This window comes from Phasianus colchicus, chromosome 38 (genome assembly GCF_987193195.1).
Source record: "Phasianus colchicus chromosome 38, bPhaCol1.hap1.1, whole genome shotgun sequence".
NCBI lineage: Eukaryota > Metazoa > Chordata > Aves > Galliformes > Phasianidae > Phasianus > Phasianus colchicus.
The window spans coordinates 449,106-464,430 of NC_143473.1; the positions used below are offsets into that span (position 1 = coordinate 449,106).

A 15,325-nucleotide genomic window follows, 5' to 3' on the forward strand; every position below is an offset into this window, starting at 1 on the left:
AAAAAAGAAAAACAAGAAAAAACGGTGAAAGAAAAAAGAGGGAAAAAAAAGAGTAATAAAGGAAAAAAATAAAAAAGGAAAAAAGAAAAAAAAATGGAAAACAAAGAGAGAAAACCAAGATGAAAAAGAAAAAATGAAAATAGAAAAAAATGAGAAAAGAGAGAGAAAAATGAAATAAAAAAGAAAAGTGCAATGAAAAAAAAAGAAAAAAGAATAAAAAAAAAAGAAAAAAAGAGTGAAAATGAAAAAAGAAAACCAAGATGAAAATGAGAAAAAATAGATGAAAACAAAAAAAAAAAAGGAAAAGAGAAAAAAAAAATAGAACAAGTGCAATGAAATGAAAAAAGAAACGAAAGCATAAAAAAAGAAGAAAAAGAAAAAAGCCCAAAAAGGTCAGAAAGAAAAGAAATGAGAAAAGAAGAAAAAAGCCAAGTAAACAGTCAAGAATAACAGCTGAGAAAAGACTGGATGGCCAAAATGTAGAGAAAGCAAAGCAGAGCACAGCAAGGGAAAGCAAGGCGAGAGTAGCAGCAAAAGGCAGGAGAATGAAGAAGGAGGGAGTGAAGAGCAGGAAAGGTGAGTTTGCCATAAGGCAAGGGGGAAGGGGAGGGGAAAGGGAGAAAAGGGGGGGTACGGGAGGGGAGGGGAAGGGAAGGAGGGGGGAGAGGAGAGAGGGGAGGGGAGGAAGGGAAAAATGGGAGGGAGGGGGGAGGGGAGGGTTGAAGGGAAAATAGAGAAAGAAGAGGCAAAGAAGAGACTCAAAAGTACAAAGCGGTGCACGTAAATGTAGAGGAAGCAAGTAGGGAAGCTAAGGGTAGCAGGGCAAAGGAAAGCAAAGGAAGGCAGTGAATGAGAGAAAGCAATCTTGCAGGAATGGTGGAGTGTGGGAAGAGCTGAGCCCCGGCCTGGCACAGGAGCTGCGCGGCAGGAGAAGAAGCTGAGCCCAAAGGTAAGAGGAGCTCCTTGGGGCTTTTTGTGGGCTTGAAGCAAAGCTGAGAAGCCGTGCCCGGGAGGAGGTGTGGGTAGCTCCAGGCCACCTTGCTGTCTCCCCAAGAGATGCGGGCTGTGGGCTAGGCAGCGGGCAGGAGTGCTGGCCAGAAGCAAGCATCTGTGTGGAGAAAGGCAAAGGGCGGAGGAGGTTGAAGGGGAGCTACCGGGCATGGGCTTGCTCAGCAAGGGGAGCAGAAGCCTGAAGGGCACGAGAAGGGAATAGAGAAGGGCATGCAGAAGGAGAGAAGCTGCGAGCAGAGTTAAGAGGCACTTGTCAGAGCAGCAAGCAGAGCAGGCAAGTGTTGAGATTGGGAGTGAGTAGCAGGAAAAGGCAAGAGCACCAAGAAAAAGGAGGCGAGGGGCAAGCAGCTCAGGTAGGGAAAAGGAAGGGCATGCAGCTCAGATAGGGAAAAGGAAGGGCATGCAGCTCAGCTAGGGAAGGGAGGGGACAGCAGCTCAGGTAGGGAAAAGGAAGGGCATGCAGCTCAGCTAGGGAAAAAGGAGGGCACAGCAGCTAAGCTGTGTGTTATGGGAAGTAATGTCAGTGATCTGAATGGCAGTAACCTGCTGTTCTGCATGGGGCTGTTGTGGAAGTTTACTGTTCAGACTTTCTTAGTGAGCTCTCCCTAGATTGTTTCTGTCCTATTTCTACACTTGCTTTGTTTTTTTCCAGTCCTCTCCAATGAACAGCCCTGTGGCAATGATGCGGAATCTGCACCTGAAGGACTGAGAGGAAGAACATCAGAAGGCAGCAGCTGCAGTGTGTGGTGTTACAGGACAGCGCTGCGTGTGCCGCCCAACTTGGCACTCCATGTCTTATCTGGTTGTACTCAATCAATAAACGATCACAATTACGGACTCAAAAAGAATAAGGCTGTCTTTTTCACCTTAGAGGAAAAAGGGGGCGATGGCAAGGAATGAGAGGCAGGTGAGGTCAGCTGTACAAAATCCCAACACAGATGGATAAGCTGCTTCATTAACAAGTCCAGCTTTTTCTGCGGCGGTGACCAGCATCTGTGCTGTTGTTTATCTGCAGTCAGGAATGTCATATTGCCTCTTTTTTCAACCCCCATTTACTCTTTCACAAAAGAGTATCAACTTTTGATACTGGTTCTGCAAACTGGGGAAGAGTAGCTTACAGAATGCCAACTGCTGCAGTGGACAGGTTGGAAGACAGCTGCTCCACCCGCCCATCTGCCACGGCAGCTCCTTGCTGGATGTGCCTGTGATAACTGCTTAGCTCCTGCCAGCAATCCCCTCACAATGGGGAGGAGAGCAGCACTTGCACAGTTGGTTTTACAAGCACTAAACAAGCACAACTAAAACGCTCAAGGGAGACTGTCTTAAAGCACAGTCACAGAATGTCTGTTATACTGAAGACTAAAGGATATCACTTCCAATTGGCATCAGAGAGAAGACACAGAATAGGAGAATCACAGAATTGCCGGGGTTGGAAGGGACCTCAAGGATCATGAATCTCCAACCCCCCTGCTACATGCAGGGCCACCAACCTCCACATTTCACACTAGACCAGGCTGCCCAGGTTCCCATCCAATCTGGCCTTGAACACCTCCAGGGATAGATGGGGCATCCACAATCTCTCTGGGCAGCTGTTCCAGCACCTGACCACTCTCTGTAAAGAACTTCCCCCTGACATCCACCCTAAATCTTCCCTCCCTCAACTTCAAACCATTTCCCCTCGTCCTGCAGTTTTCTACCCTTTCCAAGAGTTGACTTCCCTCCTGCTTGTAGGCTCCCTTTAGGTGCTGAAATGCTGCAATGAGGTCACCCTGCAGCCTTCTTTTCTCCAGGCTGAACAAGCCCAGCTCCCTCAGCCTGTCCTCATAAGGGAGGTGCTCCAGTCCCCTGATCATCTTTGTGGCCCTCCTCTGGATCCTCTCCAACAGCTCCCTGTCTTTCTTGTACTGGGGGCTCCAGACGTGGTCGCAGTACTGCAGATGGGGCCTCACAAGAGCGGAGTAGAGGGGGACAATCACCTCCCTGTCCCTGCTGGCCACCCCTCTTCTGATGGAGCCCAGGATTCCATTTGCTTTCCCACCTGCAAGGGCACACTGCTGGCTCATGCTAAGCTTTTCATCTATCAGGACCCCCAGGTCCTTCTCCACGGGGCTGCTCTCAAGGACCGCTCCTTCCAGTCTGTATGGATGCCTGGGATTCCTCCGGCCCAAGTGCAAAACCTTGCACTGTGCTGTGTAGGACCTGATCAGGTTCACCCGGGTCCGCCTTTCCAACCTGTCGAGGTCCCTCCAAATGGCATCCCTTCCTTCAGCCGTGTCAACCGCACCGCTCAGCTTGGTGTTGTCAGCAAACTTGCTGAGGGTGCACTCGATTCCACCATCCATGTCATTGATAAAGGTGCTAAAGAGCACCGGTCCCAAGACAGAGCCCTGTGGGATGCTGCTCGTTACTGGCCTCACCTGGACATAGGGCCATTAATAACCACTCTTTGTCTGAGGCCTTACAACAAATTCCTTATCCATCGAGTGGTCCACCCATCAAATCCACATCCCTCCGGTTTGGAGATAAGGATGTGGTGGGGGACCGTGTCAAAGGCCGTGCTCAAGTCCGGGGAAATGACATCGGTCACCCTCCCCTTGTCCACCGATGCCGTCACTCCATCACAGAAGGCCACCAGATTGGTTAAGCATGACTTCCCCTGCTGAAGCCGTGCTGGCTGTCTCAGATCACACGCTCACTCCTCATGTGATCAAGCATGTCATCCAGGAGGATCTGTCCCATCATCTTCCCAGGCACAGAGGTGAGACTCACCGGCCTGTAGTTCCCGTGTCCTCCTTGCTCCCTTTCTTGCCAACGGCAGTGACGTGACCCTTCCTCCAGGCATCCGGGACCTCACCTGACAGCCACGACTTCTCAAATATGATGGAGAGCGGCTCGGCAGCCAGCTTCTTCAGAGCCCTGAGATGCACGCCATCCTGCCCATAGACTTGTACACGTTCAGTCTCACATCTCACCATCTATCTGCTCCATAGACTTGCACACGTTCAATCTCATCAGGCAGTCTCTCTGCTCTGCCCTCACAGCAGGGGGTATTTACCACCCCAGTCCCCACCTGGAGGTTTATGGATGCAGGGCTCGGGGACGTGACAAACTCTGGAATCCTGGCTGCCAGTGAAGACCGAGGCACAGAACTCATTCTGTACCTCAGCCTTCTCTCCATCTGTTGCAGGCAGTTCTCCTTTTACATTTACAAAGGAGGCACACTTGCTTTGACCTGTCTCTTCTGGCCAATGCACGTGTAGAAAGTCTTCCTGTTGTTTTTCACGTCCCTCTCCAAGTTCAGTTCTGCGCCTTGTGTTTCCTGATCCCACGTCTGCAGGTCCAGACATCCCTGTATTCTTCCCAGGTGACACGGCCTGTTAGCCCTGTATTGCTCCAGGTGACACGGCCTGTTTGTTAGCCCTGTATTGCTCCAGGTGACACGGCCTGTCAGCAGAGCTCGTTGCTCCTTGCTTTGCCCCCAGCTGCCCAGCAGGTCTGCGCCGAGCCGATGGGCTTCCTGCGTCCTCTGCTTTCTATTCAGAGGGACGGAGAGCTCTTGTGCTCTCAGAAGGGAAGGCAGCCTTGAAGAGCAGCCAGCTTTGCTCACCATCTTTGTTTTTACAGACAGATCCCCAGAGATCTGGGCCATCAGCCCGTGAAAGCTTAAAGCTCGCCGTCCCAAAGCTCAGGTCCTGCCCCACTCCTTGCCATGCCCACATCCCTCGGATCACCAACCCCACAAGCCGTGCTCACTGCAGCCAGGCTGCCCCAACCTGAACGCCTTTCACTCATCATCTCCTCCGCACTGCTGAGCAGCAGATCCAGCCACGCTTCACCTCTGGTCGGTCTGCCCAACGCCCGGAGCACAAAGTGACCATGGCTGCATTCCAGGAGCCTCCTGGAGCTCCTGGAGCTGGCCGTCTGTCCTTCCAGCAGATCTCCAATGGCTGCAGTCCTATTTTTGTAAAGATAACTGGTATTTCTGGGAGGAAATGTCCTATTTTTGGGAGAAAATGTCATACTGAGGACTGTAATGTCATATTGTTTGGAGAAAACATGAGGTATTTCTAAGAAAACTGTGACTCCCTGGAGAAAGTATCACATTATGGGGAAGGAGGGGTATTGTAATGTTGTATTTTTTGGAGGAAACGTGAAGTATTTCTAAGGAAACTGATATTTCTGGGAGGAAATATCATAATTTTGGAAGAAAATTTCATATATCTCTGATAAAGCTGGCATTCTGGGAGAAAATATCATGGATTTTGGAGAATGCTTGTATTTCCGGGAGAAAATATCGCATTTTTGGAACAAATTGTCATATTTAGGATTGAAAAGTGATCTTTCCGGAAGAAAACATCGTGATTTGGGAGAACACTGATATTTGTGGGTTATAACGTTGTTTTTCGGCACTAGTGACACGAGAGAAGAGGCTGAAGCCCAGCTCACTACAAGCTCCCTTCAGGTAGTTCTAGAGAGCAGTAAGGTCTTCCTGAGCCTCCTCTTCTCCAACTGAACAACCCCAGCTCCTTCAGCCGCTCCTCGTGAGCTCTGTGCTCCAGACCCCTCGCCAGCCTTGGCGCCCTTCTTTGAACCCGCTCCAGGGCCTCGATGTCTTTCTGGCAGTGAGGGGCCCAAAAGTGGACACAGCACTCGAGGTGCGGCCTCACCAGAGCTGAGGACAGGGGGACAATCACTGCCCTGTTCCTGCTGGCCACACCGTTCCCGATGCAGGCCAGGATGCCATTGGCCTTCTTGGCCACCCGGGCACACTGCTGGCTCATTTCAGCCCAGCATCCATCAACACCCCCAGGTCCACTTCCTCTACGCATCTTCCAGCCGCTCCGCCCCCAGCCTGTAGCGTCGCCTGGGGTTGTTGCAGCCAAAGCGCAGGACCTGGCCTTTGGCCTTGTTGGAACTCATCCCATTGGCTTCAGCCCAGCTCTCCAGCCTGTCCAGATCCCTCTGTGGGGCCTCGCTACCCCCAGGCAGATCCACACTTCCAGCCAGCCTGGTGTCATCTGCAAACTTCCCGAGGGTGCACTCAGTGCCCTCAGCTCATCAAGAAAGATCTTGAGGAGGACAGGCCCCAGCACCGACCCCTGGGGAACAGCACTGTGACCCACAGATACCACTTTTCTCACAGATACGTGACATTTTCATCCGGGAACACTATTTTAGTCCCCTACACATGATCTCTTCCATCAAAAAACAAGGACATTTTCTCCCAGATAGACCACTTTTCTCCTAACTATGTGACCGATTATCCGGGAAATACCCATTTTTTCCTAAAAATATGGCGTTTACTCCCAGAAATACCAGCTTTCTCACATACATGTGATCTTTTCCCCCCAAAACAAGACATTTTCTCCCAGAAATACCACTACGCTTAGAAATACCTCACGTTTCATCCCAAGAATACTACTTGATGCTCCTCAGGATCACACTTACTCCCAGAAAAATGGCAGTTTCTTCCAGATAGACCAGTTTTCTCCCAAATACATGACATTTTCTCCAAGATAGACCACTTTTCTCCCAAAGACGGGACATATTCCCCCAGAAATACCAGCTTCGTCTTAAAAATACGGCCTTTTTTCCCAAAATACCAGCTTTCTCACAAACACCTGTCATTTTCCAACCAAGGATGCTACTATCTCCCAGAAACAGCAGTTTTCTGAGAAATACCTGACATTTTCTCTCAAAAGTACTACTTGACACTCCTCAAGAGGACATTTTCTCCCATATTTACCGTATTTTCTCCCCAAAGGACCAGTCGTCACACCAAAAATACCACAGTTGCTCTCGAATAGAAGACATTCTCTCCCACCATTTCCGAGTTCTCTCCCTCAAGTATGTCATTTTCTCCCAGAAATACCACATTTCAGTGGTAAATTTCAACTTCTCTTCCAAAAAGAGGATATTTTCTCCCAGAAATACCCCTTCTCTTAGAACTACCACACGTTTTCTCCCAAAAATACTGGATGACAAAACCAAATGGGACACTTGCAACCAAGAAGAGGACTGGCACAACTGCAGAGCGGTGCCATCCTCATTGAAGAGGTGACGAGGAGTGTACAGGGAGGGGAGCTGGGGACAGTCGGGGGACATGTGGGGTCTGCTGTGGGTGTGACATGGGGTCGGTGGTGTCACCATTGTTGGTTCTTCCCTTCACTGGATGCCACTGGGAGTCGTTGAGTGTCACTGTCTTCAGGTGACACCGTGACACAGGGTGACCTTGATGTGGAACAGCCGTGACGCAGTGTCCCCATCCCTGGCTGTCACTGTTGTTACCGTCATCTGGTGTCACCATCACTTGTGTGCCACCATCTATCGGGTGACACCATTCCCTGTACTCTGACCACCGCATGGGGCCAGGCACAGGCAGCTCTGCGTTGTCACCATGCTGTCACTGAGCCTCTCACTGTTCTTTGTCACCCCTCCAGGCCCACCTAGAGCTGGACCTGATGACACTGGAGTCCTCTGGCGCTGTCACCATCGTCTGACATGAGGATGTGGACACGCACGGTGGTGAACTCTGTGCCACCACCAGAGGGGACTGTGTGACACCAGCGTGGCACAGCCGTGACGCGGTGTCATCATCATCGGGTGTCGCGTTCGGCAGCCAGCATCGGGTGTCACCGTCATGCAGAGGGGACAAAAGGACCCCCTGGGGACGTTGAGCCGAAGCTGGGGACACTGTAACCAGCTGGAGGACTTCCTGGAGAAGTGGGGACACAGCATCGTGCTGTCACACCACCAAAGTTGGGGACACCTTCATGGCACCCTGGTGGTGTCACGTACTGGAGATGGGGACACCCCCACAGTGTCACCCCCACGGACCACTTTGTTCCCATGGGTCGGCGGTTGACACCCCTCACTTTTGCAATTATTTTGCAAATTAATTTTCGATAATGGGGGTTAGGGGATGTCCCCCCCCATGTCCCCATGTAAACTAAGCATGCACGCTGCAGTTTTCAGCCTAGGCTTTTAAGAGCAAAGCCAGAAAATTCCACACCGCTCAGTACAAAGCTGTGCGATGATGAGAGTGACTCAAGCTCTGCCCAAAGGATGAAAAGTAGCATCAAAACGGCTGAAGAGAGGGGGGACAATGAGGCAAGGTAGCACTGCAGAGAAGTCAGGAGAACACCTCTGCCTTCCGGGATCAGGCAGCCGGCGGAGCCTCTCTTCCCCCAACAGAGACGCCTGCAGGGTGAGGGGCACACGCTCACTTCTGCTCAGTGCTGCCCCGAGAAACTCAGACAGCTCGGGACAGCTGTTCTCTAACTCAGCGCGCCTGTGCTCAGGCCGTGCTACTTGCAGTTCTGTGCACGTGCTTTGCAGGCAGTGCGTTTATGGGCAGGGCCAAGGACTGGTGCATCCATTGCTTCTATAACCTGCAGCATCCCCTGATGGAGATGTGGGAGTTCTGACCCAGCGCCGCGAGTGGAATAACGAGGAGGTGGTGCAGCAGCTCACTGAGTGCCACTGGACAAATCAGGCCGTGCGCTCTTTGTGAATACAAAGCTCCAATTGTTTATTGATGGACTGCAACCAGAGTGCCAAGTTGGGCTGCTGCCACGAAGCCGCTGCCTTCTGATGCTCCTCCACTCAGTCCTTCAGCTGCAGCTTCTCCATCATCTCCACAAGGCTGTTCATTGTGGAGGACTGGAAAGAAAGAAAGCGAGCGTCAAAGTAGGACACCGCTTCCCCCAGCATTCTACAATCCCCTTCACGTCTGACAGACAGAGAACAACAAGAGCCGTGTCTGTGCTCACCGAGGACTCACCTCTGCACGTGCAGTGGCAGCTCTCAGAGCAGCCTTCTTCATTTCTGCTCTCCTCTCTTTTTGTCGTTGTCGTCTTGCTATAGAGAAAGAGGAGAGAAATTCAGTTTGTCAACAGCAAAACCGCGGAAACATGGGTACATGAAAACAGGCTAGGAAGCCTCTCAGGGAAGGGTATTTCCAGTGGGACAAGTAGAAGGCCGTCATGGATTTCATGGGAAAAGAGAGGGTTACACTTTCTGGCACTTCCTTGTCATTGGACTCGGCAGCCTTCTACTCTTTTCCCCTCTCCGCAGAGAGAAGGAGAAAGCAAAGCAAATCCTAAGCAAACTCCATGCACCTGATAAGGGAAGCACCTCACCAGGGCAGCTGCAGCACCTTCCTACCTCTTCGCTTTGAGGTCCGGAACCGCTCAGTCGGCGCTGGGGCAGGCCCAGGGTGTGTTGCTGGAGCTGGCACACCGCCTCTTCTCTGATGTGGGCTCTGAGCCTTCTCCCCATCGCGCTCCACCTTCACTTGTTTCTTGGCAGGCCACAGCTCTGCTTTTTGCTCCTCTTCCTCCACTCCCTTGCGCTTTCTTGCAGCCATGGTCTTGGAGAGGGAGTGGTTGTCAACTGCAGGGGAAGGTCTTTCCCCTCTGCTGGGACCTGCTGTTCCAGGAAGCCCTCCTGGAGCCTGGAGAGGAGCTTTCGCGTACATCTTGCCGTTTGGCTCAGCACCTCTCCCTGTTCAAATCAAGCAAGGGGAAGCAGCAAGATTAAAAGAGAGTCACACACTGCCTTCGGTCTGCAAAATGGGCCACAATGCTAGGAACTCTCGAGTGTTCACAGCAATGGACCTTGGGATCTTGGCTGAACTGTGGGCCATTTCCAATTGGGACAGGAAAGGCAACTGTAATCCCCAGGGATTAAGATCTCAAGCAACACGCAACGACAGCAGTCCCAGGAAAGGACAGACAGAAAGCCTAACTAGAAAGACAGTGCACCAAACCCAGATGCTGCTGTGTGTCTGTACCTCTCTTGAGGGCTGTGCCACACTCCATGCTCCTCCCCTGGCTTCCTGCAAGGCTGCGCTTCACTGCAAGCCTGCTTGCATCAGCTTCTGTCAGAAAGGAAACAAGAAAGACATGAAGAGCATCTCTTTGGAGGAGCATTTTAGCACAGCCAACCACAAACTTCTGCTCCTCAAGCGTAGTTTCTTCAATTGGCCTTTCTGCTGCTACAACGCTGTGCCATTTCTGCAGTCAGCACAGATCTGCAGTGCCCCTTCTTTTCTCCTCCATCCCACACAGCCCTTCATGCAGCCCTATTTAGAGGCAGGTACCCACACCACAGCTCACAAGAGCTTCTTACCTGGGGAGGCTTTCCGTTTCCCCCCAAGCCCAGCACCATTCCATGGACGCGCAGGCTCCGTCCCTACAACAACAGATTGTGTGTTGATTTCACAGACACCAGGAGCAGCACTGTCCTGTTAGCCCACGTCCACCACAAAAACCAAAAGACACTCTTCTACAGCCAGAACAGAAACTGATCTTTAAACTGCAGTGCGCTTGCACAAAGCACTACTGCTCTCATTCCCGCTCAGGTGGCAGCAGAGGAACCCCAGTCTGCCTGACAGCTCTGCATGCTGCAGAGCAAAGCTGCGTCAGCACACAAAACGCTATCAGCTGCAAAAGTCGAGGCACGGATTTTTTGTCCCTACAGGGAATGCACTCAGCTCTGAGCACCACCACTTACACACACACTTCTGTCTCACTGCTGCCATCTGTTGCTGTCGGCCTCTCTAATGCTTCCACCATGGTTACCGGACACCCCTGCAGTGCTGCACCGCTCAGAAGTAATACTTAAAATGCATTCTTCCATACTTCATGACAGAGGACTGCAGAGACTCACTTTTGCGTGGTGCTAAGGATGGTCCGTCCCCATCGCGTCCCTCTGTGCGCTGCAAGGCGCTGTTGGATCTCTGGCAGCCTGCTGGGTGCTGCTCCCTAGCACAGGGAACCGCGCCGCGCTGCTTCTGAGGAGAGAAATAAAGGAAGGGCCATGGAAACGGCCACCCAACGTTTGCAAAGAGATGCAGCGTTCCAGATGGTGCCAGAGGTGGGTATCAGAGTGCTGAGACGTTAGTTATCACTAACGGAAACATTTGGGAGCGCATTCACAACATCTGCACGCGCTGCAATTTCTGGGCATATCCAGCTTTCTCATCGTTCAGGTGGAGAAGACGGGCGCTCTCAGACATCACTTCGGGGGGTTAAACCAACACACCTGCAAACACCAGCATTATTCCGAGGGAAACAGTGACTTCAGGTGCCACAGTTCAACCCATGCAAAATTACCGTACACAGCCTTAGCTCTTCACCACTATTTCTTCCCCACCCTTTACTACTGCAGGCAGCTAGAACTAACTTCTCAGCAGAAACCCAGGGCAGCTGGCAAACCATAACCAGGTGCAGCTGGCAGGAGGGCAGTGCCCGCTCTCTGCTCCCACCCTGCCCCAGCAGGTTAAGGAGCCTGGCAATGCTGTCCTGTTGCTGCAAGTGCACAACCCAGCCGCTTACTGAGCTAACAAAGGACCAGCAGGGCTCCCCCTGCTCCACCCCTTCCCCTCCAAAACCAGAGAAAGGAGAAACCCAAGCGAAAGAAACCCAGCCATACCTTTCCACGCGCAAAGCAGCGATGGCAACTGCGTCCGTCTCCCTGCTGAGACATGCTGGGGAACGTCTCAGGGGAAGCTCAAGTTCCCGGGGTCCTCTCCACAGGGACTGCCCGCACTGTTGGAAAGAGCTGGCTTCACTCTCTCTTCAAGTGCCTTGATCCCCAAAATCTCCTTTTGGAAAGGAAAAAGGAACCCTAAGGAAAGAACCTGCAAGTGAAAAACAGTGAGGAAGAAGCATTTTCCCAGCATTCTTCTGCTGTGCAGTTTAAACTCTCGGGCAGGGCAATGTCTCGAAACCAGCTGGTTACAAGGACTGTCCCCAAAATACACCCAGCTCCTGTACAGCTGCCATGATTTTTGACAGCAAGCGTTCTCCATCTCCTCAATAGTTACGCGCCTTGAAGCACATGGCTGGTGTTGCTGTCCTGAAGAAAACTCCCTCTGTCTCACTGCCAGCCGGGACGAGGGCTGATGCAGCGTGCCCACCCCAGCCCAGCTTTCCTGCTGAGACACCTCCCGGCAACCACCCAGCACCAAACCCAGCTCACCTGCTCGGCCTGCTCAGCCTGAGCTGTGCCCAGCTCACGCACACGCCGCAGCGGTGCTTCCGACGGGCTCTCGCAGGGTGATCTCTCAAGGAAAGCTCACAGCTCAGTCTCTGCGTGCAGCACACTCACCAGAGCACCAGCTCTGCTCACCGGCTGTGCCACAAACGCTCCCACCTCGGCGATGACTGTGACCTCAGCGAGTGCCCTCATCACTTCTGTGCTTCCATCATAAGCAAAGGGCGTGCTCACCTCCCAGATCCAAATTTTAGGAAACCAACACCACGGTCTCCCAACGGGTTTATTTAAGTAAAAGAACAGAGAAATTAAGATGACCCTCATGCAGCCAGTTCTTGCTCAGGTGCTGCACAATCGGACCAAGGAGATGTTACCCCCAGGCTGCCTCCAGCTTGGAGGATTTGAGCTCCCAAGCAACCAGCAAGCATTTGGACGTGCCCTCCCCCTGCTTTTTACAAGGACAGACGAGTCCTTCTTGGGATGCCAGCTATTCTGCAAAGGCGGAATAGCTCTGTTCTTGGGCCGCAGCTCCTTGGCCACACGCTTCTCAAATACTGGGGCTGCATTACCTCCTGGGCATCCACACGTGCTCCGACTCTCCCGCAGGGTTTCTGGCTTCCTGCTGGGGAGCTTCTCATCTTCTGCAATATCATTCCTGCCTCCTCTGGTACCATCCTGGGAGATGCTGCAGAGCTCATGAGCCTGAACTACCTTCCTCCCATCAGCAGCTGCTCTTGCTTTAAAGAAGTGCCAGCACCTACGAATCAGCTTGGAGAAAGTAATTCTGGGGACCCAGAGACACTGCAAGTTTCAATGCAGCTCCCACAAGAACGCTGCTGTTAAATCCATAGAATCATAGAATGGATCAGGTTGGAAAAGACCTGAAAGATCATCGAGTCCAACCGCAACCTGACCATACTCCCCTAACTCTAACAACCCACCACTCAATCATGTCCCTGAGCACCACATCCAGAGCTCTTTAAACACGTTCAGGGACAGCCAGGACACATCCCCAATTAGCCAGGACTGCTGAAGGATGATGGAGAGCGGCTTGGCAGCCACGTCTGCCAACCCCCTCAGCACCCCAAGGTTCAATCCATCCGGCCCCATGGCTTTCAAAGCAGGTTTTGTTTCTTTAATTATTGTCTCCCATTCTATCTTTTCTTTTAGAAAGGAATCTAAAAGATGAAAAGTAAGAAAGTACTAAACAAAATGAATCAAAAGAAATGAAAAAAGGAAAGAAAGGGGAAGAGATGAAAAGAGACGGAAAGAAAAGGGGAGAGGGAAAGAAAAGGGGAGAGGGAAAGAAAAGGGGAGAGGGAAAGAAAAGGGGAGAGGGAAAGAAAAGGGGAGAGGGAAAGAAAAGGGGAGAGGGAAAGAAAAGGGGAGAGGGAAAGAAAAGGGGAGAGGGAAAGAAAAGGGGAGAGGGAAAGAAAAGGGGAGAGGGAAAGAAAAGGGGAGAGGGAAAGAAAAGGGGAGAGGGAAAGAAAAGGGGAGAGGGAAAGAAAAGGGGAGAGGGAAAGAAAAGGGGAGAGGGAAAGAAAAGGGGAGAGGGAAAGAAAAGGGGAGAGGGAAAGAAAAGGGGAGAGGGAAAGAAAAGATGGAAAACAGAAAACAAAATGAAAAAAGGAAAAAAAGGAAAGGAAGAAAAGAAGAAAAAGGAAAGGAGAAAAAACCATCCTTCCATCACCACTGCCACTACAAGCACTAAACCATATCCTGTAACTCCTAATCCAGATGCCTCATGAACACTGCCAGGGACGGCGACTCCACCACCTTCCTGGGCAGCCATTCCAGTGCCTGGCTGCTCTCTGAGAGAACAAGTTCTTCCTTATGTCTAACCTAAACCTCCTCTGGTACAACTTATGGCCATTTCCTCGGGTCCTGTTTGTTGCCTGGGAGACGAGGCCAAACCCCTCCTCATCACAGCCTCCATTCAGGAAGTTGTAGATTGCAATGAGGTCTCCTCTGAGCCTCCTCTTCTCCAGACTGAACAACCCCAACTCCTTCAGCCGCTCCTCGTAAGGCCTGTGCTCCGGACCCCATACCAGCTTTGTTGCCCTTCTCTGGACACGTTCCAGGGCCTCAATGTCTTTTTTTTGTAGTGAGCGGCCCAAAACTGAACACAGTGCTCAATGCGTGGCCTCACCAGGGCTGAGTACAGGGGGATGATTCCCTCCCTGCTCCTGCTGGCCACGCTATTTCTAATGCAAGATGCTGTTGGCCCTCTTGGCCACCTGGGCACACCTCTGTCCCTGGAAAGGTGATGGAACAGCTTGTGCTGGATGCCATCTCCAGACAACTGGAAGAAAAGGAGGTTATCAGGAGTAATCAGCAAGGGTTCACCAGGGGGAGGGCATGCTTGACCAACCTGGTAGCCTTCTACGATGTTGTCACTGGCTGGGTGGATGTAGTGCATGTAGTCTACCTTGCTTTCAGCAAGGCGTTTGATACCGTCTCCCACAACATCCTTATGACAAAGCTGAGGAAGTGTGGACAGATGAGTGGACAGTGAGGTGGGTTGAGAACTGGCTGACTGGCAGAGCGCAGAGGGTCGTCGTTGGCGGTGCAGAGTCCGGTTGGAGACCTGTAACCAGCGGTGTTCCTCAGGGGTCGGTGCTGGGTCCGGTCTTGTTCAACATCTTCATCAATGTCCTCAATGAGGGAATAGTGCTCACCCTCAGCAAGGGTGATCTGTGAGGCCCCGTGTACTGAAAGGCAGCCACACGGTCTCCCATGAGCCTTCTGTTCTCCGGGCTCAACAAGCCCAAACCTCTCAGTCTCTCTCCAAAGGAGACATTCCCGATGCTTTGAAGCCTTTGAAGTCACGTTCCTGATGTCCAAGTTACGTGCCCATCATGTGTTAATGCTGTTGTGCCAATCGGTGGGCTCAACAGCTGCAACAAAGACACCAACGTCTTTGGGATAGGCTTATTTTACTGCCTATGACAAAATAAAACCAACAGTAATATTGGCAGCGTCTATAGCCAAAAGAGAAGCTTAGCAGTAAAGGGAATAAGCAAGGCAGTGGGCCTACTCATTGCCACGTGAGCACAGTGGTGAAGAAAGATCCACGACCAATTGCCCCAGCACTTTACCATCAGCCAGATCTGCAGTCACTGGGGAGCCCCGTTTGCAGGGAGGATCTGAAGAACCTCTCCCAGCCATGGGGAAGTTGCACAGCAATGCATCCATCCCACGAGTGAGGCGTCCAGAGCCGCTGCAAGCAGCTCCAGCCTTTCTAGCACACAGTAAACCAATGTACGGAGCAGTCCGAGGGAACAGCCGCTGCCCTCTTTCTCCTCTTGGTTTT

General features: G+C 51.7%; 1 protein-coding gene across 2 annotated transcripts; it reads right to left on the bottom strand.

The window, feature by feature from the left end:
- Positions 1 to 2,580: 2,580 nt before the first annotated feature.
- Positions 2,581 to 13,278, bottom strand: LOC149913352 (zinc finger CCCH domain-containing protein 11A-like). Of its 2 annotated transcripts, none has more exons than XM_090130008.1 (8): positions 11,998 to 13,278; positions 11,449 to 11,620; positions 10,684 to 10,807; positions 10,144 to 10,206; positions 9,806 to 9,892; positions 9,178 to 9,516; positions 8,795 to 8,871; positions 2,581 to 8,673 (listed from the first exon to the last, which is right to left on the bottom strand). In XM_090130008.1, the coding sequence occupies exons 2-8, from the start codon at positions 11,500 to 11,502 to the stop codon at positions 8,617 to 8,619; spliced, it is 801 nt and encodes a 266-aa protein (XP_089986134.1). In that variant the 5' UTR covers positions 11,503 to 11,620; positions 11,998 to 13,278; the 3' UTR covers positions 2,581 to 8,616. The 2 variants fall into 2 exon arrangements, with proteins under 2 accessions (XP_089986134.1, XP_089986133.1); XM_090130007.1 differs by having other exon boundaries at positions 11,449 to 11,656.
- Positions 13,279 to 15,325: the final 2,047 nt, after the last annotated feature.

What these genes read in the sequence shown, in the direction of transcription:
- LOC149913352 (XM_090130008.1), bottom strand. Translation starts at nt 11,502, where the DNA reads ATGTCTCAGCAGGGAGACGGACGCAGTTGCCATCGCTGCTTTGCGCGT. An exon ending in GCTGCTTTGCGCGTGGAAAG is followed by an intron (nt 10,808 to 11,448) that starts GTATGGCTGGGT and finishes TTCTCTCCTCAG; the next exon opens with AAGCAGCGCGGCGCGGTTCC. An exon ending in TGGCACAGCCCTCAAGAGAG is followed by an intron (nt 9,517 to 9,805) that starts GTACAGACACAC and finishes TGATTTGAACAG; the next exon opens with GGAGAGGTGCTGAGCCAAAC.